The sequence below is a fragment of the Carlito syrichta genome, unplaced genomic scaffold (assembly GCF_000164805.1).
Source record: "Carlito syrichta isolate Samal-C Ts95f unplaced genomic scaffold, Tarsius_syrichta-2.0.1 Scaffold308842, whole genome shotgun sequence".
Taxonomy (NCBI): Eukaryota; Metazoa; Chordata; class Mammalia; order Primates; family Tarsiidae; genus Carlito; species Carlito syrichta.
The window spans coordinates 237,614-255,250 of NW_007252938.1; the positions used below are offsets into that span (position 1 = coordinate 237,614).

General features: G+C 44.9%; 3 protein-coding genes across 5 annotated transcripts in view; 1 reads left to right on the forward strand and 2 right to left on the reverse strand.

Moving 5' to 3' along the window:
* The window catches only part of RNF121 (ring finger protein 121), a 64,432-nt gene extending 60,285 nt beyond the window's left edge, over positions 1–4,147 (reverse strand). For 2 of the 3 annotated variants that reach the window (XM_021716564.1, XM_008066089.2), the window contains exon 1: positions 3,724–4,147. In XM_021716564.1, the coding sequence (XP_021572239.1) occupies positions 3,724–3,786 (63 nt within the window). In that variant the 5' untranslated portion in view covers positions 3,787–4,147. The remainder of the gene's footprint in view (positions 1–3,723) is intronic. The other variant, XM_021716565.1, reaches the window with a different exon arrangement.
* A 258-nt stretch (positions 4,148–4,405) lies between these two features.
* Positions 4,406–17,637, forward strand: part of LOC103268515 (short transient receptor potential channel 2-like) — a 44,739-nt gene continuing 31,507 nt past the window's right edge. The window contains exons 1-4 of the mRNA XM_008066097.1: positions 4,406–4,485; positions 10,236–10,411; positions 15,340–15,481; positions 16,266–16,421. Coding sequence (XP_008064288.1) covers positions 10,367–10,411; positions 15,340–15,481; positions 16,266–16,421 — 343 coding nt within the window. The 5' untranslated portion in view covers positions 4,406–4,485; positions 10,236–10,366. The remainder of the gene's footprint in view (positions 4,486–10,235; positions 10,412–15,339; positions 15,482–16,265; positions 16,422–17,637) is intronic.
* Positions 11,417–13,119, reverse strand: LOC103268506 (elongation factor 1-gamma-like). The gene is made up of 2 exons (XM_008066091.2): positions 12,745–13,119; positions 11,417–12,441 (listed from the first exon to the last, which is right to left on the reverse strand). The coding sequence occupies exons 1-2, from the start codon at positions 13,101–13,103 to the stop codon at positions 11,565–11,567; spliced, it is 1,236 nt and encodes a 411-aa protein (XP_008064282.2). The 5' UTR covers positions 13,104–13,119; the 3' UTR covers positions 11,417–11,564.

Below are 17,637 nucleotides of genomic sequence, written 5' to 3' on the forward strand. Positions count from 1 at the left end.
CTCACCTCAGCCTCCCAAAGGTGCGGGATTACAGGCTGAGCCACCGAGCCCAGCTTGGAACTTTTATACATGAAGAAACGCGCAGCCAGGGGTGGTGGCTTAAGCCTATAATCCCAGCACTTTGGGAGGCAGAGATGAGAGAATTGCCTGAGTTCAGGGGTTTGAGACCAGCCTGAGCAACATGGCGAGACCTCATCTCTACATTAAATCCAAAAATTAGCTGGGCATGGTGGCGCACGCCTATAGTTCCAGCTACCTGGAAGGCTGAGGCGGGAGGATCACCTAAGCTCTGCAGATAGAGGTTGAGGTAGCTGTGAGCATGCCATTCATCCCAGCCTGGGTGACAGAATGAAACACTGACTCAAAAATATAAATATTCTACACACACACACTTTCTCAACTTTTACATATGTGATGATTAAAACTATACAACTTTATGGTATCTACCCCCAGAGCACAAATAGTGGAGTAAGAAATGGAACCCAGGTACTCAGTATAGCATGGAATAAGCTCAGTACAGCATAGGTGTACCTGGCTCATGCCTGTAATCCCAGCACTTTGGGAGGCAGAGGAAAGAGGACTGCTTAAGTTCAGGGGTTCAAGACCAGTCTGGGCAACTTGGCGAGACTTCGTTTCTACAATAAATAAAAAAATCAGCCAGGCATGTTGGCGCACATCTGTAGCTCCAGCTACTTTGAAGGCTAAGGCAGAAGGATCACCTGAGCCCAGTAGGTGGAGGGTACGGTGGCTGTGAGCGTGTCACTGCACTCCAGCCTGGGTGACAGAGTGAGACTATGAATCTGCACATCCCGACTCACAAACTGTGGAATCCTGGAAAAGTTCCTTAACCTCTCTAATCTGAGTCTCCTCATTTGTAAAATGGGGTTAACATCATCTCACTCACATATAACAGGGCTGCTGTTAGCAATAAATGAGACAATGCAGGTAAAGGGCTTTAAACAGAGGCTGGATTATGGTTAGGGCTCAATAAACAGGAACCTGAAAAGGTAGCTCTTTCCCTAAGCCCTTTTTACTATTTACCTCTCTAAAGCAGAAGCTATTAGCAAACCTAAATTGCCTCTGAGTTTTCAGAGACTGTAATAATGAAACCAGACAAAAGAAAAAGGATCATGAATGAACTGCTATTCCAGATAATAGATCATGCTAATAGCATCATAAAACATAGGTGTAATATTCTGAAGAATAAATCACAGCATGTACACTCTTTGCAAAGAAGTAGAAAAGTGTACCAATCCCCTTACCAGGTTACCCACTACCCTTTTATAACCTGGACTCCACAGTAGAGTCTATCAACCAAGCAGAAAGTGCTGCAGGGGAACAACTCTACTGCCACATGCAAATCACTGCTTTTTTGTAAACCCAACCTTTAATTTTTCAGCTCAAATCTATTTCTGTCATAAAGACTTCACTGATTGCCCCAGCAGACTCAAGAGTTTTTTTCTTGTGCTCCACTGCATTTGTTACATGCTTCCATTATAGCAATTATCCTGTGTAATGGGCTATTTGCATGTCTGTTCACTAGACTGTAAATTGGTAAAGGTCCTGTCATACTCATCTGAATTCTCAGTATATGACACACAGTAGGCTCCATAATTACATATTAAATGATGGATTTCACCTTCTCTTTTAGAAGATAAAACTGCAAAGAAATAGCTGGGGAGACATTAGTAGAAACTTGAATACAAACTAAGGTCTGTCAGGCCAGACCTCTCTTCTTTTTGGAGCTTTGAGGGATGACTTTTCTGCTTCTGAGTTAATTTCTTAAACATACCAAAAAAAAGAATCAGTCCACACAGAATTTCCAGACAACAGATTATAACCTTCCTGAGGAAATGAAACAAGTAAAAAGTTCCTGGGAAGAATGTGAGTTGTTTCATACAAAGTTAACATCAAGGCATGATACTCTGGAAAGTATATTATATTACTGGAAGCTCTGAAGACCTTAAAAGTACAAAGAAAAGCTAAGAAACAAAAATAAATAATGTCTTACATAAAAATTTTAAGTTCCTTTCTTCTCTCCCAGAACTTTTGCTCTTTACCTCAATGAACCCCGATATATGTAACTGTCTCAGACGAGAGCCCATGGTGAACAAACCATAAATAACAACTTCAATGTAGTATTTACCCTTTCCAAAGTGTTTTCAAATATATCTCACTGAACCACAGCCAACTGTAATCACAAAACTTAAAGACAGAAAGGACCTTAGGGATCATTTCCACAACCACTCCACTTAACCAACCAACTAGTACTCAAACACCTCTAGTCTCTAGTGATTAGGAAGTAAAGGGCTACAATGCTGCTTTAAAAATTCCCCTGTGTGCTGATCACCTGTCAGTTTCTCAGTCTCTTTCTCCTACCTTAATGATCTCCATCAGGTAACCAACTTTTTCAACTCATCCCACCACTAAGGGACAGCCTTTGCTTTCCAAATCCACTTCTCTTTTTCTCTGACACTCAACCCCAATCCTCCTCACTCTCCCCACACCCAGCACACAGCAGGGGGCCTTTAAGATTCTGACACCCTCAGAGATCCCACTGGTTCTATCTCTAACAATCAAACCCCCCTCCTATTCCTCCATGCTGTCTCTTTCCATATGCTGTTTCTGTGCAAGACCATAAACACCACTAGCTATCAATGTCCCTTTGGCTACAGAATCTCTTCCCATTTCTTTCTCACCTCTCTCTGCTTCTCAGCCTTGTCCCTTCATTCCTTTCAAACAAATCATCTCCTTCCTGCTACTGATTCCTTCAAGGACAACCGGCAATTCAATATCTCAATTTTAAATGCCTATCAGATAGCTAAAGAGGACATAAACTCTCAAGGAGCTCATCTTCGAGGAAATTCTAAGTCTAGAGATAGAGAAACAGAAATAGAGGATTATTTATTCTTTAAGACTCAGCAACTCTGGGAAGTCTTCCCTAGCCCAAAGTGAACTGGTGCGCTCTTCTCAGTGCCACCATTATACCTCTCATGCAATGACTAGTCTTGTCTGTCTCCCACCAGTAGACTGTGGACTCTTCAAGGAAAGGAACCTAGGCTTCTTCCTAGCACCTAGCCCAGGCCTCAGCACAAAGGTGACAATGTTTACTAAATGAGTGAACGGGTAAATTCCGGTATACAATCATTCATTCATCCATTCGTTCTTCCATTCGTTGACCAAAACTTTACTGAGCACACATTATGTATAAAGACCTAGAATGCAAGGATAAAGAATAAAATAGTTCCTACTTTAAAATAACTCAAAGCTATCATACTTGTAAATTAGCACTCTTTCCCGGTCCATGTCCCCAGCCCCCATCCCAAGCTTAGACAGAGTCCTCTCCCACAGTGGCAGCCTGGCCTTCCCTAGCAGAAATCCACGTCCCTCCAACTCAAACTCTTTCTCAGCCCTTTAGTCCTACCCTAGGACCCCCAAACAAAAATCCTAAAATCTTAACACCCCCACACCCTCTGGCCTCTCTCCCCGTCCTCCACCTCCACTGTTGAGGATACTGCAAGTCTTCTATCCCCAGGGCCGCCTCGAGGTTCCCAAGTCAGAAGTCCCTGATTCCCTGCCCCGCGCACCCGCCCCCCAGTCAGCTCCTTCCCTCTCAGGATCCTTCCCTTCTCTCCTTGGACTCCCCCTCCCCCGAAACCTCACTGCTCCTCCCTTCAGTTTCAGGCTGAGTCTCTCCTCTCCTCATCTCACAACTCCGCTTACCTCATCCAGCTCCCGTTCCCCAGCAGCACCTCCTCCAACCTCCACCTCCACCACTGCCGCCATCTTCGCGGCTCGCCCCCTCCCCCAAGTCCCCGCGCGAGCCAGCTGCTTCCGCCGCTCAAGTGCTTCTAGCCAATCGGCGGTGCAGGATCCAGCAGAGGGGGCGGGGCAGCAAGGAAGGCGGAGACTGTCAGGGACCAAGAGACTATCAACCTGCTGCGCCTTTCGGGACCTGGGAGAGGTGATTCACGTGTCCTTCCAAGTGTAAGCAGCGGAGGGTTGTTGGAAAGTGAGAAACCGGATTCGTATTATTTTTAGTGCAAATATTTAGCCAGTTCTCCCCTTTGGGAAGCCAAAGGGTAAAGTCCCTAAACGGGCAACTTTTGCGACACTCCCTCAGACTGGGCTCCAAGGAGTGAGGCGTGGGAACTATGGACTACATTTCCCGGGCTGCACTGAATCTGACCCGGAAGTTTAAATTTTGCTCTCTCTATTAAGGCGTTCTAGTGAGTGAAAAGATACATACAGATACACGAGAATGTATTTTCCTGGTTGCAGTACCTACCGTCTTGCCTCAGTAGGAGTAGCTTTTCAGAAACAGCGGCTTCTTGAGGCTCCCAGAACACATTCCTGAGCTTCGGAAGGCGGAAGAGTGGCGCCCGGGGTCAGAAGGCGGAGGTCGGAGGGCTGCATTGGCGGGAGAATGGGTTTGTGGTCCACGATCTGAGGCAACGGTGGGTGTTTGGGGTCCATGGTTCCCAGGTGAGGGGCGCTAGGGTTTGTTGATGGGGAAGGGAAATGGCCTGAGGGGAGGGGGTGGCCATGAAGGAAATGGACAGAGCAGCCGGTTCCGAGGAGCCGTGGAAGTAGCCGGCAGCCTAGGCTCCCGAAGCTGAGAACTAAAGAGCCTTGAGGTAGCTCCACGGCCCCAAATCCGGCTTCTTACTTAGGCTGTCATGCCACTTCACACGTCTCGGTACTCTTTCCTACTCCCACATCCTGCGTCCCCAGCTTCTACCCTTACCCGCCTTGTTGTACACCTATTCCCTGTGCCCTGCTCCCATTATGCCCTCGTAACTGATTTTTCAACATCCTGTTCTTTGTACATCTGAACTCGATCCTTGCAAGCCTGCAGCCCTAGCTCACACGCCTCTGGGGTCCTACTGGATCTTTCGAGTTAATAGGACTTGGATCACCTGTGGGCTCACAGAACCCCTAGAATGCCAGTTAACTTTACATTAGGACTGACAGGAAATTACAGAGTAGTATTTACATCATCTACAGGCATCTCATTTACTTAAACTAAAAATAATTAACTTTATTAGGTGAAACAATGCGGAAAATATTATGAACACTGTTCATCGTCCCAAATTGACTTTTGACATTATGGTCTATTTCCTCTTCTTTTTTTTTTTTTTTAAGATAAAATAAAACAGTAAATTTCGGACTTATCTGTTTATAGATACATATATACAGTATACAGCTGTGCAATATGTATAGTATTGTCTCATTTTGGTTTTTATCTTTGTTTAAATTTTGTTTTTAAATGAGCGTAGGTGTTATTTTCTATGTATCATTCTTTTTTTTTCTTTCTTTCTTTGAGTTCGAAGTCTTACTCTGTCACCCAGGCTGGAGTGCAGTGGCACAATCAGAGCTCACCACAGCCTGGACCTCCTGAGCATAGGTGACCCTTCTGCCTCAGCCTTTGGAGTAGTGGGACTACAGGCTCATGCCAACAAACTCAGCTAACTTTTTTTTTTTTTTTTTTTGAGTTGGTGTCTCACCCTGTCACCCAGACTGGAGTGCAGTGGCCGCCCCTGGCCACTGCAGCCTCGACCTGCTGGCCTCTGGCGCTCCTTCTGGCTCAACCTTCCAAGTAGCTGGAACTACAGACGCACACTACCACACCTGGCTAATTTTTTAATTTATTGTAGAGATTGAAGTCTCACCAAGTTGCCCAGGCGGGTCTCTAACTCGCGGGCTCAGGCAATTCACTCACCTCAGCCTCCCAAGGCGCGGGATTACAGGCTGAGCCACCGAGCCTGGCTTCAGCTAACTTTTTAATTTTTATTTCCAACTTTTTAATTTTTATTTATGTAGAGATGAGATCTCACTATGTTGCCCAGGCTGGTCTTGAACTCCTAGGCTCAAGCAGTTCTTTCGCCTCCCAAAGTACTGGGATTACAGGTTTGCACCACCATGCCCAGCAGCCTTCTTTAGCTTAATTCTTTCATACAATACTATTTTTGAGGCCTGTCCATGTTTATGTATATTTATGTCTAATGCACTCCTTTTTAACTGTTATGATAAATAGCATTTCATTTATTCCTCAATTGGTGGACATTAGAGTTTTATGATTTTTGTAATTAGAAATATTGTATGTAGCCGGGCTCGGTGGCTCAGCCTTTAATCCCGCGCCTTTGGGAGGCTGAGGTGAGTGGATTGCCTCAGCCTGCGGGTTCAAGACCCGCCTGGGCAACTTGGCGAGACCTCATCTCTACCATAAATCAAAAATCAGCCAGGTGTGGTAGCGCGCACCTGTAATTCCAGCTACTCAGAAGGCTGAGGCGGAAGGATCACGAGAGCCCAGTGGGTTGAGGTTGTGGTGACCGGGAGCGGCCACTGCACTCCAGTCTGGGTGACGGAGTGAAACTCCAACTCAAAAAAGAAAAAAAAGAAAGAAATATTGTATGTATCTTTTTGTACACATATGAATCCCTCTAGAGCTTGCCTGTTCCAATAAATTAACTACTAGCCACATGTAGCTATTGTATTCTTGAAACGTGTCTAGTCAGAATTGAGATGGACTGACTATGAGGGGACCCATTCCCCCACATTATTGCCAACCATGGCCCGGCTATTATGAGACTTTTAAGTTTTTGCCAGTTCTAGAGGTAAATGGTATTTGCACTATCCTTATGACCAGGGAGACTGAGGGGTTTTTTTTAAATGTAGGTTTTGGGTCATTCAGATGTAATCTAATATGAATTATCTCTTTATATCTTCTCCCCAGTTTTCTGTCAGATTGCTTGTCCTTTTCTTACTGATTTGTAGTTTAAAAAAAAAAAGCCTGGGCACGGTGGCTTATGCCTATAATCCCAGCACTTTGGGAGACCAAGCTGAGAGGATTGCTTGAGCCCATGGGTTCAAGACCAGCCTGGGCAACCTGGCATGACCTCATAATACAATAAATCAAAAAATTAGCTGGGCATGGTTGTGTATGCCTGTAGTTCCAGCTACTTGGAAGGCTAAGGCGGAAAGATCACCTGAGCCCAGCAGGTGGAGGCTGCAGTGGCCATGAGCATGCCAGTGCACTCTGGCCTGAGCGACAGAGTAAGACTCCAAATCAAAACTTAAATTAAATTAAAATTAAAAACAAAAAACTATTTTCTGAATATTGTCCAAACTTACATGTGTTGTAAATACCTTCTTTCAGTTAGTCATTTTCTTCATGTTGTCAAATCAATTTTCTGAGCACCATTTATTTATCATTTTCTGACAGAATCATGATGCTTCTCAATCTTATAATCCTGACAGGTTGTAAGTTCCCATTTATGAGTCAGTTTCTGAAATCTGTTTCTGTTTCTATAGACAATATGTTTTAAATACTGTGACTTCATTGGCTTTTTCAAATGAATTGATGTCCTGCCTCTTTGATCTTTTTTTTTATAATTGTTTTAGTGCTTTGTGGCCCTATATTGGTTAATGAATTTGTCATTTTTGCCAGAAACTTCTGAAATTCTGATTGGAATTATATTGACTTAATAGACTTGCTCTTTCAATGGATATTTATTGATGCCTACTGTGTTTCAGCACATCTCTGAGGCGTGAGAGATGACAACCATGACAAAAATTAATATCCTCAAAGAACTCACTATTTAATGAGGAGGCACACAGAGTAAACAATCCATTACCAAAAAGCAGAAACAGCAGCACTTGAAAGGGCTAGGACGTCTGAAAGAACTTAATCCTTTGAGAACTACAGACAGTTTGAGAGATGATGATCTTAATGGCAAAGAATGTTATATGTCTTAATCAGCACTGTGTATTTAGCACCTAGTACAGTGCCTGGTACCTACTAGACACTCCCCAAGATACTAACTAAATGAAATATCTGAGATTGACATCTTTGGGGTCTCCAAGCCAAGAGTGTGATTTGGGGCCTTGCTAAGGCCGGCATTTATTTGTCACTGATGAGAGATGGTGGAGTTTTTTGCGTCAAATCACAAATATATACCATGAGTATCTCCAAAATAGAGACAATGCCTTATTTATTTTTAGTATTTTGTTATCTCCAATATCTAGCAGAGAGAAGAAAAGAGTGTTTGTTGAATGCTCTATAAGTTCCTGTAGTGGGAATATTCAGCTCTGAGTAATCTGGAGGCCTGAAGAGGTGACTCAGGACTCATCCTTCATTCTTTTCTCTTTGAAGCCTTAGCACCACGTTGGCTGTGTCCTGTGAGGAATGCTTGACATTTAAATGAAATTCACTAAAAGTTTGTTATTGCTGTTGCTATAGTCTACCCCACTTTAAATGCTTTGTGACTGCATGCCCTTTGGAACTCTTTTTTTTTTTTTTTTTGAGTCAGGGTCTCACTCTGTCACCCATGCTGGAGTACAGTGGTATGATCATAGCTCACCACAGCCTCTAACTCTTCTTTTTTTTTTTTTTTGAGTTGGAGTCTCACTCTGCCGCCCAGACTGGAGTGCAGTGGCCGCTTCTGGCCACCGCAGCCTCGACCTGCTGGGCTCTGGCGATCCTTCCGCCTCAGCCTTCCCAGTAGCTAGAACTACAAGCACCCGCTACCACACCCAGCTAATTTTTTGATTTATTGTAGAGATGAGGTCTCCCCAAGTTGCCAGGCGAGTCACAAACCCGCGGGCTCAGGCAATCCACTCACCTCGGCCTCCCAAAGCGCTGGGATTACAGGCTGAGCCACCGAGCCCGGCCGCCTCTAACTCTTGAACTGAAGTGACCCACCCTCCTCAACCTCCCAAGTAGCTGGGACTATAGGCATGCACCACTACGCCTGGCCAATTTTTTTATTTTTTTTATGGAGTCGAGGTCTCACTATGTTGCCCAGGCTTGTCTTAAACTCCTGGGGTCAAGCAATCCTCCAGCCTTGGCCCTCCAAAGTACTGGGATTACAGGTAGTGCCACTGTGCCCAGCCTCGAGCTCAATTGTTATGGTCATTCATTCAGTAGACATTTGTGAATCGGGAATGATATTCTTCTCTCTATTACATTGGGTATACAGAAATGAATCAGACATGAAGCCTGTCTCCAAGAGCTTACAGTTTGTCAAGGGACATAAGACATATACCCATATAATTGTAATGCAAGGCACTCTGTGTTAAATACTAAGTGAGAATTGACAGGATGGAGCTGTCACCTTAAGCTGGTTAAACAGAAGTGACATTGGGCATGAAGATGCATTAGATTTGACAAATGAGAAAGAGAAAGAGCATTCCAAGCAGAAGCAATGGCATGATCAAAACCTTGAAAGCAGGAAAAAAAATTTTTTTGGTCGGGAGGTAGGCAAGAAGACCACTATAAGGCCAGGAATATATCAGGGCCATGGACTCATATTTTCAGGAGCCAAGTGGGTAACAACATGATAATTAACACGTATGAATATTTGAAGAGAGCCCACCTAAAGACACTCAAGACAACTTTAAAACTTTTTTCTAAAATATATTTAAATAAATAAACTTTTTTTGCCTAGGAATTGTTGAAGCAAAATGGTGGATGCATGAGAGTTCAGGACACTAATATGTGTGTTTTTAATATATTTAAACTTTTACATAAAAAGTTTAGCAAAAGACAAAGTACAAATAGCCCCAAAAAAGTACAAATTGATTATTAATTTAAACTTTTTAAGATTAAATTATTAAGCAAAACAATGACAGGTAAAACACTTCTTCTGATGAGAGTGACAGTATGAGATAAAGCAGGAAACAGATCTACACTGTAGACGCTTCAAGGCGACCAAGCTGAATTAATATTTATTAAGCACCTGTCATATAGCAAAGTGCATGCCATATGGTAGGTACTTAAGGTACATACATCAGCAAGCCATTGAAGATTTCTAGTAGAGGAGTAACTTAATGAAAAGTTAATTGAGGAAAATTCATTTTATATGAAAAAGGAATACAAAAGAGTTGTATTCTATATTTAGTTGAACATTTGTTGCCTATCCTTACAATGTGCTGGGCTTTAGGCTTATAAAGGTGAATGATTTTAGGTACACTTCATGCCCTTGGGGGCTCACCTACATACAAATCCAACATCCATATATGAATATATTATGTACTTGCTACTCTGTTGCCTTTTGGTCTCATTCCAGTTATTTCACATTTGTTGGAGTCTTATCAGCTGGTCTAGATCTATTCCCTGCCCGCTACCTGCACCAGGCCCATGTCGGTCATCAGAAATGGACTGGCCAACGACTACAAATAGCTCCTATTATCACAGCATGGCTAGTTTGTTTTTGCTTTATTTTCTTCTCTAGGAGTAACATGAGGATTCTTTCTCTTCTGGAAGCTGACAGGACCAAAACATAAGGATTACCAAAGTGGTGACAGAAGAAATCTTGGAAGAAAGCATTTTTGCCTTGTACTTGATACAACTGCTGGGCCCACCATGGCTCCTGTGAAGATCAGCCACGTGGTATCATTTTCCTCTCAGGTATATTAGCACGCATAACTTTTTTTCTTGATGACTGAAAGGAGTGAAGGAAATAGGAGACTTGGCTCCACTTTCAGGAAATTCCTGATCTAATAGAAGAGACATTGTGCCTTCTCTGGGAGTTCAGAGTCTAAGAGGAGAAACAGTTCTTGCCCTCAGGTTGTTCCCTGAGAAGTGCAGGAAGCATAAAAGAAGTGTTCCCAGAAATTGAAAGTAGAAAAGGAAGTACCTCAGGATTCACACCCATAGTTTGAAGGGAGCTGCCAAAGTTTTAGGCCCAGAATCTGCGTCAGGGTCCCCTAGAAGGGCAATTTGGTCACTCTGCCTTTGAGAGCAGACCAAGACACTCAAGGTAATACCTGAGCTGTGAGGATGTCACCACCACCATCAAATGTGATCTCACGCCTCTTCCCTAAAAGTTCTGTAACATCACAGTTAGAGGTAGATCCTAGGCCGCAAGTCCAGGTCTAATCCAATATGGTAACTCTTAGGGACGTCTCACCCCTTTTTCTGTTGTCATTGCTCTGTCTGTTTACTCCCTCTTCCTTCTCTTCCTCTTCTGTTACCCTGGTCTTTCTCAAGGAGTGCCATTGGCATTTTGGGAGATAAGTCTAAATTTTATAGCAATATTATTTGCATGGTGAAATATTTAGCATTCCTGGCCCCCAGACTCTAATGACAGTATTGCTTCCTAATCATTGTGACAATCAAAAACATCCCCACGTATTTCAAAAAGACCCTTTGAGCTTTTAGAAACTAATATATTCTAAGTGAAATGAAATAAAAATTTTACTTACCTCCCTTACCTGCATGGTCAGCCTAAACATCTTTCTTCATAGACTTTTGAGTCAGTGTCTCACTCTGTTGCCCAGGCTGGAGTGCAATGGTACGATCACAGCTCACTGCAGCCTTGACCTCCTGGGCTCAGACAATCCTTCCCCTCAGCTTCCTGAGTAGCTAGGACTTACAGATACATGCCACAATGCATGGCTAATTTTTTTTTTCCAATGTTCAGTTTCCTTTAATGACCCCCATCTCCCTGAATGGCAGGTGCAGGCAGCTAGGCAATGGCAAGAGAAGTTCACTTGAAGACCTTGCCCTGATTGAAGGCTTTGCCCACATGCTGGAAGGTCCCCTCCCAGGAAAAGTACTCTCACACCAGTGTCTGGGCCTCCTCGCTGCCAGGATCCAGTTTCCGCCATGTATATGACTTGTAGTCCACCTGCCAATCTGGACTCAGCGGAAAGGCAAGCTCCTGGCCTCGAAAGACCCAGACTCCCGAAATGGAGCTGCATTTGTTGGTTCCAAAGAGGATGACACTGGCAAAGGCATTCTTCCTCAGTTTGTCCAATCGCTGGAACATTCCAGTGATGAGGTTGCAACTCATAAAGATCTGAGTGAGCTCTTCAGGGAAGCGGTACTCAGAATACCACAGGGACCAGCCATCCTTATCAAAGTGCTCCCAAAAATATGGCAGTGCCACAGTGTGTGTGTCCTCATTGGAGTACTTGCACTTAAATTCATCCAACACAAAGGTACTCTTGGGCAGGTGAGCAAACGGGTCTTTGGCCTTGGGCTCAGCAGCCAGGGCCTGTTCACATTCGTCCATCTCCTCAGGAGCAGGGACAGCTGCCTTTTTCTCCTTCCGCTCAGCCTGGACCTTCTGCTTCTCTTCCCATGAACCCTTTTCTTTTCGTGGGGTGTCCTTTTTAGGGTGGCTCTCTGCAAACTTTTTAGCATCAAACTGGGCCATCTTCTCACAAAGTTTCACTTCCCCCAAGACAGCACGGAACTGGGGCTGGTTAATGCAGGTGAGGAACCAGCGGTTGGTATTGGGAAAGGCCTGGCGGAAAGAAGGCTCCAGGACTTGCTTATAGAGCCACAACAGGGTGTAGACAACTGTGATGTCAGCCAGTGTCACTCGTTCGCCTACCAGAAAAGTCCTCGTCTTCAAGTGAGCATCCAACAGCCCCAGAATTTGCCTCACCTCCTCCTTTGCATTTTCTTTTTTTTTTTTTTTTTGAGTTGGAGTCTCACTCTGTCGTCCAGACTGGAGTACAGTGGCCGCTCCCGGCCACCGCAGCCTGGACCTGCTGGGCTCCGGCAATCCTCTGCCTCAGCCTTCCAAGTAGCCAGAACTACAGGCATGCGCTACCACGCCCAGCTAGTTTTTGAGTTATTGTGGAGATGAGGTCTCGCTAAGTTGCCCGGGTGGGTCTCAAACCTGCGGGCTCAGGCAATCCACTCACCTCAGCCTCCCAAAGGCACGGGATTACAGGCTGAGCCACTGAGCCCGGCTTCCTTTGCATTTTCGGTGGCCTCTTGTGATGCATGATGGGAAAGTGGGGAACACCCAGGTACTCGCTGGGGACACTATGTCGCTATCAGGAAAGCTCACCCACTGCACCACCTGGGCCACTGCCTCTGGAGTACTTCCATGCAGTTCCTCATTGCTCACATAATAGGCAATGGCATTGCTCTCAAACACACAGAATCCATCGTCACCCTCAAATGCTGGAACCTTGCCAGCAGGAAATTTGCGGAGAAATTCAGGTGTATGGTTCGTTTGGCCAAAGTGGAAGTGGGGTGGCACGGAGAGCACGTGGATCAGAGCCCCGCTGTACTGAGCAGCAATGAGGGCCTTGAAGGCCCTCCAGTTTTCAGGATATGTGTACAGGGTCCCAGCCGCCATGGTGATTCCGCAGAGAAAGGGGTAATTATTTTTTATTTTTTATTTTTTTGTACAAACGGGGATCTCGCTATGTTGCCTAGACTGATCTCAAACACCTGTGCTCAAGCAGTCCTCCTGCCTCAGCCTCCCAAAGTATTGGGATTACAGGTGTAAACCACCATATACAGCTTCTTCATAGACTCAACATTATAAAGTGCTAAAGAACAGCCAGGTATGGTGCCTCATGCCTGTAATCCCAGCACTTTGGGAGGCTGAGGTAGGAGGACTGCTTGAAGCCAGGAGTTTGAGACCAGCCTAAGCAGTATAGTAAGACTTTGTCTCTACATTTTAAAAAATTCTAAAGAAAATTAGCTATTGACCGGGTGTAGTGTCTCGAGCCTGTAATCCCAGCACTTTGGGAGGCTGAGGTGAGCAGATTGCCTGAGCCCACGGGTTCGAGAACATCCTGAACAACTTGGTGAACCCTCATTTCTACATTAAATCAAAAAATTAGCCGGGTGTGGTAGTGTGCCCCTGTAGTTCCAGCTACTTTGAAGACTGAAGCAAAGGATCACCTGAGTCCAGCAGGTCGATGCTGGGATGGCCATGAGCATGCTACTGCGCTCCAGTCAGCCTGGGCGACAGTGAGACCCCAACTAAAAAAAAAAATTAGCTATCTTCTAGCACATGCTTTTCAGACTGTACTCTGTGGGGACCCACTTCTAGAAGTTGAAGAGAGGGAGGCAAAGTTTTGTCTCTAGGCCCCAGCCTGTGCTTTAACCAGAGCTCTGCTTTTATTTGCTGAAAAAAATACTCATACAAGCCAGGCTTGGTGGCTCAGCCTGTAATCCCACGCCTTTGGGAGGCTGAGGTGAGTGCATTGCCTGAGCCTGCGGGTTCGAGACCCGTCTGGGCAGGCAAGACCTCATCTCTACAATAAATCAAAAAATTAGCCAGGCGTAGTAGCATGCACCTGTAATTCCGGCTACTCGGAAGACTAAGGCGGAAGGATCGCCGGAGCCCAGCAGGTCAAGGCTGCGGTGGCCGGGAGCGGCCACTGCACTCCAGTCTGGGCAACAGAGTGAGACTCCAACTCAAAAAAAAAAAAATACTCATACACACACATATATTTCAGTATACAATTTCCATTAAAAGGAAGGTTTTTCTTGCTGAAACAAAAAGAAAGTTTGGCCAGACACAGCAGTATGCATCTGAGGTCTCAACTGCTCAGAAAACTGAGGCAAGAGAGTTATTAAGCCCGGGAGTTCAAGGCCAGCCTGGCAGCATAATGAGACCCCAACTCTGAAAACAAAAGAAAAAACAAGGTCGAAAACCATGAGTCTAGTCTCCTCCCTTTACTTATGGATGAAGAAATTTAAATCCAGAGAGAAAAAGTGGTTTGCTCAAAGCTTCTCTAACAAAAAATTTCTGAATTTGGGTTGGAACTCAGAATTTCTCATTATCACTATTGCTGACTTTGGATAATCACATTATTTTTAAATATCAGTTGTAAACTTAGAATAAAAATCTTTGCCTTTCTTATATTGTAGGATAACTATGAAGATAAATAAATGTCTATGAAAACATCTTATAAATGAAAATAAATAGTATAGTGTGGTGGTTAAGAGCTCTGGTTTCAGAAACTTGGGAATTCTGCTTTGGTTGGTTTTTTGCCCTGTCACCTTTGTTAAGTTTCTCTAAACTTCAGCTTATTGATCTGTTAACTAAAAAGTAAGAATAGTCACTACCTAAGAGTTGTTTTGAGGATTAAATGAGGTAGAAGAAAATGGTATCGGCTGGGGTCGGTGGCTTAGCCTGTAATCCCAGCGCTTTGGGAGGCCGAGGTGAGTGGATTGCCTGAGCCCACGGGTTCGAGATCTGCCCAGGCAACTTGGTTAGACCTCATTTCTACAATAAATCAAAAATTAGCCAGGCGTGGTAACACGCACCTGTAGTTCCAGCTACTTGGAAGGCTGAGGCAGAAGGATCGCCGGAGCCCAGCAGGTCGAGGCTGTGGCACTCCAGTCTGGACAACAGAGTGAGACTCCAACTCAAAAAAAAAGGAAAAAAAAAGAAAATGGTATCACTAGACCACTTAGCACATAAGACACTTCCTATAGACTGCCATCTGGTGCCTTTTCTACCTTGTTAGGATGCCTGGAAACATTTGAGTTTGCAGAGGTCCCTCATTCACAGGCAATCTTCTTCCCTTAGGCTCAGTGTGGTTCCTGATTTTCTCCTGCTTTCTCTGTCTTAGGATCCCAAGTATCCTGTGGAGAACTTGCTGAACCCAGGCAGTCAGACAAGACCTTGGCTCAGCTGCCCTCAGGATAAGAGTGGGCAACTGAAAGTGGAGCTGCAGCTGGAGAGGGCAGTGCCCATTGGCTACATTGATGTGGGTAAGTTTTCTGGGGTCTAGGAACCTCTGAGGGAGGACACAGGAGTGGTAGTCCCCTCTAATAACTCCCCTAGTGTGTTTCACTTCATTCTGCCTCAGCCGCCTTCATGGAATAAGTCCTACCTGGGTATGAGGGGGGACGTGTGCCCCTTGCCTTTGAGGCAGGTCTGTGTGGAGAACTCCAAGGGCTCCGTTCACATAAGACTATAATGTGAGTGGTGCTTCTTGAATTATGCTGCATATCTGCCCTGCTTTGATCTGAGTGGTCTGGGTAAAACCTCAGGACAGTGACATAATTATAATGCCAACAATGGAATCTGTATACTCCTCTAAACAGCAGTGTCAAGAAGATGCTGAAGGGATGAACTGTGCAAGGATATGCCTGGAAGGTTGCATAGAATTTATGTATTGAGACGGTTGACCCTAGAATACTCTGGAATAGAGAAATGTCAGAGACCACTAGTCTCAGCTTTGTCAGGACAGAGAAATGTCAGATTCCCTAGCAAAGAATTTAAAAAGACAGAATTTAACACTGCCTGCAGCAATCTCTTCAGTCAGGGGAAGGTGTCTGGATGGGAGAAACATGGTGAACATATAACATTGTCATGTAGTGGGCTGGGGTCTTATTCTACCTCAGTTATTGGCTCCCTGTGGGATTCTACATGTTGCTGGACTTTTCTGGCTTCCAACTAGCTCTAGAATAGAGGAGAGTCCTCTTCCCACCCTGTTCTCTTGTCTACATTCACCCCATCGCCCTTACCCTTCTCTCAACCTTTTATCCCCAGGTAACTGCGGCTGTGCTTTCCTGCAAATTGATGTGGGTCGTTCTTCCTGGTCCCTGGACAGACCCTTCGTCACCCTGCTCCCTGCAACCATGCTAATGTCCCCAACTGATTCAAAGCAGGGGAAGAACCGCTCAGGGGTCCGCATGTTTAAAGATGGTAAGGTGGGCAAAAGCAGAAAGGAGGGTGCTGGGGTGGTCTTAGATAAAGAGACATATAGTACTGGTGAGGGCCATAAGTGCTGTTAGGTGTAGACTGTTGAGGGAGCCTGTGCAGGGGCTTCATTGTATCTGTGAGAAGAATAGTGTAGTTAATGGGTAGTATGCTTGTGTGTGACGCCTGCATGGTGAGGATGTATGACAGCTGGGGAGATTTATGAACTGTGGTTTATGTTTACACATAATTCATGATTTGGTGGAGCCCAATATAGACACATACTTATTACTATGTTTTTGTTTGTATAAATGTATATAAGGGCCGGGCTCAGTGGCTCAGCCTGTAATCCCAGACTTTGGGAGGTCAAGGCAAGTGAACTGCCTGAACCCGTGGGTTCAAGAACAGCCCGGGCAACTTGGTGAGACCTCATCTCTAAAATAAATAAAAAATTAGCCGGGCATGATAGTACATGCCTATAGTTCCAGCTACTTGGAAGGCTGAGGCAGAAGGATCACCAGAGCCCAGCCGGTTGATGCTGGGGTGGCCGTGAGTGTGCCACTGCACTCTAGCCTGGGCAACAGAGTAAAATTCCAACTCACAAAAAAAATTTTTTTACTGGGCTCAGTGGCTCAGCCTGTCATCCCGCACCTTTGGGAGGCTGAGGTGAGTGGATTGCCTGAGCCCGCGGGTTCAAGACCCGCCTGGGCAGTGAGACCTCATCTCTACAATAAATCAAAAAATCAGCTGGGCGTGGGAGCGCATCCCTGTAATTCTGGCTATTTGGAAGGCTGAGGCGGAAGGATCGCCAGAGCCCGGCAGGTCGAGGCTGCCGGTGGCCGGGAGCGGTCACTGCACTCCAGTCTGGGTGACAGAGTGAGACCCCAACTCAAAAAAAAAAATTTTTTTTTAAGTATTTAAGTGTGGGTTTAGGATAGATGTTTATAAAAGTGATGAAAGGCTATATGATGTTTATAGTTACATAGCATATAGTGTTTGCTGTATTCTCTTTATAGAAACCTCTGTGTTCACTGGACACTGCAAAAGAAGCATTAGGCTTGATTTCTGGCCTCTAGAGACTTAGAGTCTCCTAAGATTTGACTGTGTTTAAATTGGAGATTTTTCTAATATTGTAAAGGAAGAGTGTGTTGGAGGAGCATGTGAAGTGGAGGAGTTGAGCTACTGACTAGTAGTATTGGGAATTGAAGATGTGAAGGGTTTG